This window comes from Orycteropus afer, unplaced genomic scaffold (assembly GCF_000298275.1).
Source record: "Orycteropus afer afer isolate SDZICR_OR568_19922 unplaced genomic scaffold, OryAfe1.0 scaffold00002, whole genome shotgun sequence".
NCBI classification, from domain to species: domain Eukaryota; kingdom Metazoa; phylum Chordata; class Mammalia; order Tubulidentata; family Orycteropodidae; genus Orycteropus; species Orycteropus afer.
Genome location: NW_006921589.1, coordinates 11,341,621 through 11,351,785, shown reverse-complemented (window position 1 = coordinate 11,351,785; position 10,165 = coordinate 11,341,621). Strand labels below are relative to the sequence as shown.

The 10,165-nt window shown below is 43.3% G+C and overlaps 1 protein-coding gene across 1 annotated transcript in view; it reads left to right on the top strand.

The window, feature by feature from the left end:
* The window catches only part of STK36 (serine/threonine kinase 36), a 34,670-nt gene that overhangs the window by 2,001 nt on the left and 22,504 nt on the right, over positions 1 to 10,165 (top strand). The window contains exons 4-10 of the mRNA XM_007959492.1: positions 1,644 to 1,774; positions 2,009 to 2,258; positions 4,385 to 4,478; positions 4,772 to 4,941; positions 5,103 to 5,290; positions 6,009 to 6,108; positions 7,973 to 8,116. Coding sequence (XP_007957683.1) covers positions 1,644 to 1,774; positions 2,009 to 2,258; positions 4,385 to 4,478; positions 4,772 to 4,941; positions 5,103 to 5,290; positions 6,009 to 6,108; positions 7,973 to 8,116 — 1,077 coding nt within the window. The remainder of the gene's footprint in view (positions 1 to 1,643; positions 1,775 to 2,008; positions 2,259 to 4,384; positions 4,479 to 4,771; positions 4,942 to 5,102; positions 5,291 to 6,008; positions 6,109 to 7,972; positions 8,117 to 10,165) is intronic.

Sequence of the window (10,165 nt, the reverse complement as noted above, 5' to 3'; positions counted from 1 at the left end):
TCCGAGGAGTGGCTGGTGGGTTTGAACTGCCAGCCTTCTGGTTAGCAGTCAAGTGCTTTAGCCACTATGCTACCAGAGCTCCTTCAACATAATTAGCTGTAACTAATGGTGGTGTCGTTCTTAGGCATCTTTAGGGAAGAAGAGCCAGTATGGTTGTGCCTTAAATGGCATGAAAGGATAAGGGTTGTGGTCAGGTAGGATTTCGCCACCAGGATATAGTGGTTTTGGTTGATAGTAGGATTTAGTTGAACACATTCTCTATCCAAATTCATTCTAAGGGTTTTTATTCTGGCAAGTAGGCCTCACTCAGTGTTCCTTATCGGAACACTCTATTTCCTTCTGAGCACTCACCATCATTTGTAATCATCTCATTTATGTGCTTATTTACTATTTGTCTGATTACTACTTTTGAGGACAGAAACTTTGTGTTTTTTAATAACAGCTAATGTATATTGTGGGTGCTCTGGTGGCATAGTGCCTAAGGCATTGATTGCTAACCAGAAGGATGGTGGTTCAAACCCACCAGCCACTCCTTGGAAGGAAGGTTGGGCAATCTACTTGTGTAGTAATACCACCTCGGAAACCCAAGGAGGGGTCACTATGAGTCAGATCTGACTCCATGGCAATGGTTGCGTTGTTTTGTAATATGTATTATAATGTATTTATAAGGACCTCTGGTGGCACAGTGCCTAAGGCATTTCACTGCTAACCAGAAGGTTGGTGGTTCAAACCCACCAGCCACTCCTTGGAAGGAAGACAGGGCAATCTACTTCCATAAAGATTTACCACCTTTGAAACCCAGTGGGGGGTCACTGAGTCAGAATTGACTCAATGGCAGTGAGTTTGATTTTTTAGTCTCTTTTAATGGTATTGAAAGGAGTTCTGGTTGTGCAGGTGGTAAGCACTTGACTGCTAACCGAAAGGTTGGAGGTTTGAACTCACAAGTTTCTCCATGGAAAAAAGATGTTGCAGTCTGCTTCTGTAAAGATTACAGCCTTGGGAACCCTATGGGGCAGTCCTCCTCTATCCTGTAGGGTTGCTATGAGTCAGATTTGAATTGAAGATGAGAAATGTAGATTGAATATTTAAGTATCGGACACCATTCTGAGTGTTACTTTACATGTATTAACTCATGTAATCCTCACAATTATTCTGTGATGTAGGGCTATCATTATTGTCTTTATCAATGATGACTCTGAGAATTTGACTATGGTTACATGACTAGTAAGTGACATTTGATATATCTTCCTTGAATGAATAAGTGAAGACATGAAACAATGAATGAACAAGGGGAGCAAAAACTAAGGGAGCTATAGTGTGAAGCTCTGGAAGAAAACCCCAAAAAAACCAAACTCACTATCATCGAGTTGGTAGCGGCTCATAGCAACCCCTCCTTGGGTTTCCAAGGAGTGTCTCTACAGAAGTAGATTGCCCAGTCTTCCTTCCAAGGAGTGGCTGATGGGTTTGAACCGCCAATTTTCTGGTTAGCAGTCAAATGCCTTAGGCACTACGCCACCAGAGCTCCTTCTGGAAGAAAGGAAGGGAGGAAAAGATATCAGCAGTAGGATTAGGGAGGAGTCTTTGGGCTCTCCAGCAGGCTCCTTCCTCCTTTCTTCTTCCTGCCTGACTGCTTGACCCTCTAGGTCCAGGCCATTGCTGCCCAGTTGGTGTCGGCCTTGTACTATCTGCACTCCCACCGAATCCTGCACCGAGACATGAAACCTCAGAACATTCTCCTTGCCAAAGGTGGTGGCATCAAGCTCTGTGACTTTGGGTGAGAATTTTAAGCTTCCATCTATACTTCAGCTTGGCAAAGAGTCTTAGCCCATATACTTGACTTACTTGGGTCTCATTTTAGAACCTGAGCTGGGTCTTTTGGAACCTAATCAAAGGTGCTTTCTCTGCTCAGGTTTCGGATATGTCCTGCAATGATAGATGGGTAATGATCAGGTCTAGTTTTTATTGACTGTCTTTTCCCTTTCCATTTCTGTCCTGTTTTGTCTTTCAGATTTGCCCGAGCTATGAGCACCAACACAATGGTGTTGACATCCATCAAAGGCACACCACTTTACATGTCTCCAGAGCTGGTGGAGGAGCGACCATATGACCACACGGCGGACCTCTGGTCTGTGGGCTGCATACTGTATGAACTGGCTGTAGGCACCCCTCCCTTCTATACCACGAGCATCTTTGAGCTGGTCAGCCTCATTCTTAAGGACCCTGTGCGCTGGCCCTCCACCATTAGCCCTTGCTTCAAGGTAATGAATATAAGTGGCAGACTGCTTTTACATTAGAAACATGGCTCCTTCTGCCTCCGTTCCCTTTTCCAAAATCCTCTTCCAGAGCTGGGGCAGGACTTTGCAATCACTGAACTTCTGCAAGATCTGGGTCAAAGAAGCCTTGCTTTTCTACTGCAAGGATTTATCTGGGAGGATGTTCTAAGGTCGGCCATATTGGGGAATGGCAGCCCCACTTTGGACCAGGCTATACTTGATCACAATGAGAGGTAATTTTAAGATACCAGAAACAGATACCAGTCCTTTCATGTGCCCTTTATTCTATTTATTTTCTATCACATACACACTTCCCGCAATAGTTAGATATCATCCTTAAAATTTCCATCTCTCTGCCTGAAAGAAGGAATCTTCAGACACCTGGCTGGTGGGAGCTGACAGGATGGTTCAGGGATGACTGGCTGATGATAGAGGTGGTACCCATTCAGTACAATACAACTGAATCTCAGCAGGCTAGAGTCCACTACCTTTCCAGTTAAGGGGGGCGGGGAGAGGAGAGCTAACTTGTTTTAATCTCTTATCTAGGGCAAGTGCAAAAACGGCAAGGAAGCCACATATTCTGACCTCGGAAGACAGGATTACCAGCAGTAACCCAAGGCCTATTACTGCAAGGCCAGACATGCTGCCTCCTTCTAGCCCTTTCACCAACCATTCCTCCTAAAGCACCCACCACCTTTCTCCTGGGTTCGATAATTCGCTGCAGTGGCCACACGGAACTCACAGATTACGGGGTTTATTAGGGAAGCACCAGGCTACAATTCAAGTTCAGGAAGAATGCTCAGTCTCTCTCCTAGCCCACCGTCCCTCAGCCAGGAGTCTCTCACAGTCTCTTTCCCAGCAGTGCTGGACCCTTGGTGTCTCACTCAGCAATGCGTGTCTCTTGTGTCTCTTTCCCAGCAACGTGTGTCTCAGGAGCCCGTGTCTCTTTCAGCAGCACGTCTTCCTCAACCAGCAGTCAGAGAGAGTTCTGCCTCCAGGAGGTCTCCTTTAGAGCCCTCAGGGTGGTCAAACTAGCCCATTATAGCATCAGAACTCTAAGCACCTGAGAGAGAGTGGGCACCTCCCAGAACATTGTTTTGTGCCACTCCCAACAGAAATACTCCAGGTGGACATCTTCAGCAATCAGGAGATCCTCAGTTGCTCATAGCAAATCCCACCTTGGAGTTTACAAAGACTTATGGGTAGAAAAGCCACACAAAGTAATTTACTACACTGCAGCAAGATTTTGGGCCTTCAATGAAGTTTAAACCCAACCTTCTCCTACAGTGAAATATCGTTATAACTTTCTTGTGCTTTATCTAAGATAAGGAAAAAATACCTCCCCAACTATTTAGGGGGATATAAATTATCAAAAAGAATCTAAACAAAGGAACTTTAAGGAAATTAATCTCCTTTTGGGCAGATGTGCAGGTATCTTCAGCAAGAGCTAGAGTTAAACTATCTACCTTCTTTTAGAACAGTGGTCATAACTTACTAGTATCTACTATTCCTGTTTCAGGCCCAATTGAGGATTTTCCTAAGGATACCTCCTAACGGATGTACCCTTTTCAGAGACAGTCTCTCTCTCCCTCTACCATCTGAAGACTTATTGAAAGATTTCTGTTTTTGGATGCTTCTTTACAAATACATCTTTACATGATGGCTTGTGTGCGTGAGTGTGTCTTTAACCATAAATGCATCTGTTCCTACTCAGCCACAAACAAACTCTAATCAAAAGGAGGGCAAAGTGAGCAGTTTGGAAGTCCTTTGAGCGTTGCTTTGTTCAGATGATTGTGAAGGTGACATTTGCCAGTTTTTCTCCCTTCCTCATAAAGCTAGTGGCATTGAGATTTCCCTTTTTACTTCTGGGGTTCCAAAATGTCCATGGACAGGAACTGGGGCTTCCTAGGAGGTGAGGCAGCAATGTCTGTCCTTGATTGTAGCCAAGACAATGAGGCCTAAGGGAAGGCATAGAAGGTGTATGGTCAAGACCAGCTAGTCTGCTGTAAGAATGGACTTAGGAGTCTTGATTCGCTAGTTCTGCTGATGAGTTAGAGAGATCCTATACAGAAGTGGAAAACGGACTGATACAGTATTTTCTTTCTCCACAGAATTTCCTTCAGGGACTGCTCACCAAGGACCCCCGGCAGCGTCTGTCTTGGCCAGACCTCTTGTATCACCCCTTCATTGCTGGCCGTGTCACCAGTGAGTCATCAGCCTCCCCCTCCCCCAGGACTGTTGCACTAGTTCAATACTATCCCCAATCTACCTCTTCCCAAAACTCCTGGATCCAGCACCTCTTCCTTCCTCCCCCAGCTTGAGTTTTCTTTCTAGACCTTTACCTAACCTTGCCATTTCTCTTGCAACCTCCCTCCCTCTTTGTCACTTTGCCAAAATGATCTCCTTTCACAGAAGCCTGGAGACACTGAAGTTGTCTCTGGCCAAATGGCCATACTGGCTGCAGCCCCAGTATTGTGTCTTCCCTTGCTTCCCTGCAGTAATAACTGAGCCAGTGGCTGTAGATTTGGGCACCCCATTCACCAGTCGCCTACCCCCAGAACTTCAGGTCCTAAAGGATGAACAGGCACATCGGCTGGCCCCCAAGGGTCATGAATCTAGCATCTTGCGTCAGGCACGTAAACGCATGGCTGAGGAGGCCAAGCAGAAGGTTCGTGGGGCAAAAGGGATTATGACACATTGGCAGCTAGTGACTGGGGGAAGTGGAGAAGGGGAGTGACTTTCTAGGGTTGGAAAGGACCACAAATTGGATCCATAATGCCCTATGGTAACAATAGTTCTGATTCAGTGTCTTCCACCCACCTCCCACAGAAACACCAGAGCACAGAACCTGCCCTTGAGCAAGAGGACAAGGCCAGTAAGGTGGCTTCTGGCACAGCCTCTCTGCCCAGGCTAAAGGCCACCCCTCAGGAACCAGGCCTCTTGGCTGGGATCTTGGCCTCAGAAATGAAGAGCAGCTGGGCTGAATGGGGGGCTGGAGAGGCCCTCTCGACACCTCGGTGAGCAGAGAATACTGAGGGATTTATAGGGTGAAGTATCTTGCAGATTTTTTATTCTAGCCAAAGCAAATACAGCATGGTCCCTCTCACTAGCCACTGTCTAAATATGGACAGGGTCCTGGGAGTTTTGGTCCTGTGTCCTTGGGTTCTAATTCCAGATGCTTTCCTGATTGATCAGGTACCTTGGGGACTTTCCCTTCTCTTTATCTCAATTAGGAACTCTGGTGGTGCTGTGGTTAAAGCATTGGGCTGCTAATCGAAGGGTTAGCAGTTTGAACTCACCAGCCACTTTGCAGGAGAAAGATGAGGCAGTATGCTTCTGTAAAGATTTACAGCCTGGAAACCCTATGGGGCAGTTCTACTCTGTCCTGTAGGGTCAAAATCAACTCAATGGCAATAAGCTTGGGTTTATGCCTGAGTTGTACATTAACTGAAAGGAAGAGGATAATTCTCTATCCAGAAGATAAAGTTGTATGAGTTGAGAGCCACAGGTGAAAACTGCCAAAGAAGATGTGAGAATAAGCTCCAGAGTGGGAGGGCAGTCAGAGCTAGGTCTACAGTGGTCAGATACCCTGTCCTGGCCATACCCACCTCTATCCAATGCTGTATGGCTGGTTCCTCCTTTCTAATCTGGGCCTGGGGGTGGGAGAAAACAAGTTAATGAACCCTGAGCCTCACAGGCCTGGAGCTTACTCTACTCATCAGGTTCCTCTGTTAGGGAACACCGGCCCACTGTGGATTGTGAACGAGCATTCCCAGAAGTGCAGCTGGAGGTGATGGGCCAGAGGAGCATTGATGTTGTAGACCTGGAAAGTGAGGTGAGCCATAGTGGTTCTTCCTGGATTCTGCCATGGGACTTTGGGTCTGGGTAGCTGTTTTTCTAGAACAATGATCTCCAATCCCAGTATGAGCCCCCTTTGTGTTAAAAATTGCTTTCTTATTATTAATTTATAGATTTTAATTACACAATATCTGGATACACAATTATCAAAAATTGGAATACATAGGTAAAAATGAAAGTCCCCCACAAGCCCAACCTAAACCTGAGGTGACCATGTTACCAGTTTAGTCTCTCTCCTTCCAGACTTGCTGTGCTTCTCCATGTACTCGTGGAAGTATGTAGTGTGACTTTGTTTTAATGTTGCTGAGTTCATACCATACGGATGGTTTTCTTTTACACCATGCCTCTTTTACCATATGGTGTGTTCAGAGGGCTTTTTGCATCAGATCATGTTGTTCTACCTCAATCTTTTGTCTCTTTTTTTTTTTTTTTTAAGGTTTTAATTTTTTTCCCTTGAAATAATTTCAAACTTACAGAAAAATTGTGAGAATGCTGCAAAGAATTCCTGTATGCCTCTTTGATTCACCATTTATTCATTTTACCACATTTGCTTGATTTTTCTCTGTGTGTGTATATGCACACACACAAATATACACATATACCATCTTTCTGAACTATTTTAGGATAGGTTGCAGATATCTCCTTTATACTTCATTGTGTTTTTCCTAAGGAGCTTTGGTGAGCGACACAGTGTTTAAGTGCTTAGCTGCTAACTGAAAGGTTGGCAGTTAAAACTCACCAGCTGCTTTGTGGGAGAAAGACGAGGCAGTCTGCTTCCATAAAAATTTACAGTCTTGAAAACCCTGTGGGGCAGTCCTACTCTGTCCTCAGGTGTTGGTACCAGTTGGAACTGACTTAGTGGCAGTGGATTGGTCTTTTGGGTGTGTTTCCTAAGAACAAGGTCATTCACTTGCATAACTACTGTACGTTAAAAATTAGAAATTTAACATCAATTTAATGCTGTTACCTACTTTCCAATCCATATTCAAATTTTGCTATTGTTCCAGTAATGCTCTTTATTTAAAAAAAAAAAATTCCTGGTCCAGGATCTGATTGAGGATTACATGTGGCATTTAATTGTCATGGCACATTAGTCTCTTCTAATCTGGAGCAGTTCCTAGCCTTTCTGTATCTTTCATGACTGAAATTTTTGAAGAGAACAGACCAATAATTTTGTAGAATGTTCCTCAAATTGATATTTCCTCATGATTAGATTCATGTTATGCATTTTTGACAGGAATACTACATAACTGATATATACGCAGTACCTGTCTTTTCACCAACTTTTTAGCATTTCATAAAATGAAAGTGCCATGGTTTCTTACTGCTTTAATGATTGGCTTTATGATGTTTCTTTTTTTTTTTTTTAATTATTACAAACCATGCTGCAATGAACATCTTCCTAGGTATTGCTTTGTGTACATGTGCTAGTGTTCTCCAAGAGGCTTTTCAACACCTTCACATATTACCAGCTGTGCTTTTTAAACTGGTTGTTGTTGTTGTTGTTATGTGCCGTCAAGTTGGACCCGACTCATAACAACCCCTACTTGGGTTTCCGAGGCAGTATGACTATGGAAGTAGATGCCCCATCTTCCATCTGAGGAGTGGCTGGTGGGTTTGAACCACCAGCCTTCTGGTTAGCAGTCAAGTGCCTTAGCCACTATGCTACCAGAGCTCCCTTTAAACTGGTGGCTGACAAAATTACATCTGTGTCCAAGGAGTCATTGGTTTCTTGCAATTATTTCATGGTTCTCCAGGGATTTAGTCCCAGGTTAGGAGTTACTACCTGTAAACCTTACTACAACATCTTCCTGACCTTTTTTCATTCCCCTTTGTCTCAGGAGCCAGATAGCGATGAGGAATGGCAACACCTGCTAGAGACCACCAAGCCTGTGCCCATTCAGCTGAAGGCCCCTCTCACCCTGCTGTGTAATCCTGATTTCTGCCAGCGTATCCAGAGCCAGCTGCAAGAGGCTGGAGGGCAGGTGACTGGCAGAAGGATATAGTAGTTGGCATTTGAGACTGTTTTCACAGATGAGGCATAAAAAACACTGATATAATGAGACAAGTTTGTTTATTTTCAGTTCTCTTAGTTCAGGGAGGTTTGCTAATCTCCCTTATTAACTCAGAAAGAGCAAGTCTCAGGTTTTATTCTAATGGGGTAAGTGTGTGTCTAGAGCAGGGTTGAACAAACTTTTTCTGTAAAGGGCCAAATGATAAATATTTAGGCTGTCCAGGCTAAGAGGCAAAAATGGAGACTTATAATTGCATATATAATTTTTCTGTAATACAACACAACTAATGACAATGAGATTGTTTTTTTGGGAGATGATGAAACATCACTTAATTGGGGTTCAAAGTTAGTGTTTCCCCCTACAGAGTCTTCCTTCTTTCCTCTGAAATACAGTGATCTTTCCTCCTGAGACTCACTAGACTATGTTCTTCCTCTCTATCTCCCCTCCTTCTCCCCCCTCCCCTCCCTCTCTAAATGACTCTATGACGTATAATTTATATACCGTAAAATTTTCTCTTTTTCAGTATATGTAAGTGATTTTTAGTGAATTGTTAAGTTATGAAACCATCACCATAATCCAGTTTTGGAACATTTTTATCACCTCAGTAAGAGCCCTTATTTATAGTTAATCATCATTTCCACCCCAAGCCCCAGGCAACTACTAATCTATTTTCTGTCTCTATAGATTTGTCTTTTCTGAACATTTCATATAAATAGAATCATGCAGTTTACACTCTTTTTTTCTGGCTTCTTTCACTTAGCATAATGTTTTTGAAATTCATCCATGCTGTAGCATAGCTCAGTACTTTTTTCCATTTTATGGATAGACCACGTTTTGGTTATACATTCATCAGTTAATGAACATTTGAATTGTTTCCACTTTTTGACTTCTGAATGATACTACTATGACCATTCACATGCAAGTCTTTATGTGGGCATGTGTTTTCATTTGTCTTGGGTAGATACCTAGGAGTGCAATTGCTAGGTCATATGGTAAATTTATATTTAATATTTTAAGAAAGAAACTGCCAAACAGTATTCCAAAGTGGCTGTATTATTTTACATTCTCTCTAGCAATTTATGAATCCTATCACTTGTCAGTCAGTTTGTTGTACTATGGTGGCATGTGTGTTGCTGTGATACTGGAAGCTATGCCAACACATAGCAACAGGGACAGTCATGGTAGACAGGTTTCAGCAGAAATTCCACACTAAGACGGACTAGGAAGAAGGACCTGGTGATCTACTAAAAAATTGGCCAGTGAAACCCTTACAAATAAATGCCAATGGGACATTGTCTGATATACTGCTGGAAGATGAACCCCTCCAAGCTTTTTCAACAGCATAAATGGGTACTGTGCACATGAACCTACCAGACTGAATACACAGGAATCAAGTCAACTACACCTGTGGAAAGAGACAATGGAGAAACTCAGTATTATCAATTCGAATGAGGCTAAGGGCCAGTGAAACAGACCATCAATTTCTTCATATACAAGTTCAGGTTGAAGCTGAAGAAAATTAAAATACATCCATGAGAGCCAAAATACAACCTTAAGTATATCCCACCTGAATTCAGAGGCCATCTCAAGAATAGCTTTGATGCACTGAACATTAATAACAGAAGTCTATTTGGGGGATGCCATGAAGGACATCAGACATCAAGAAAGCAAAAGGTCATTAAAAAGACAGGAAAGAAAAAAAAGACCAAAATGGATGTCAGAAGAGAATCTGAAACTTGCTCTTAAATGTAGAGTAGCTAAAGTGAGTGGAAGAAATGTTGAAGTAAAAGAGCTGAACAGATTTCAAAGGGCAGCTTGAGAAGACAAAGTAAAACATTATAATGAAATACGCAAAGACTTGGGGTTGTTGTTGTTGTTGTTAAGTGCCGTCGAGTCGTTTCCGACTCATAGCGACCCCGTGCACAGCAGAACGAAACACTGCCCGATCCCGCACCAGCCCCACAATCCCTGCTATACTCGAGCCCATCATCGCAGCCACTGTATCAATCCATCTCGTTG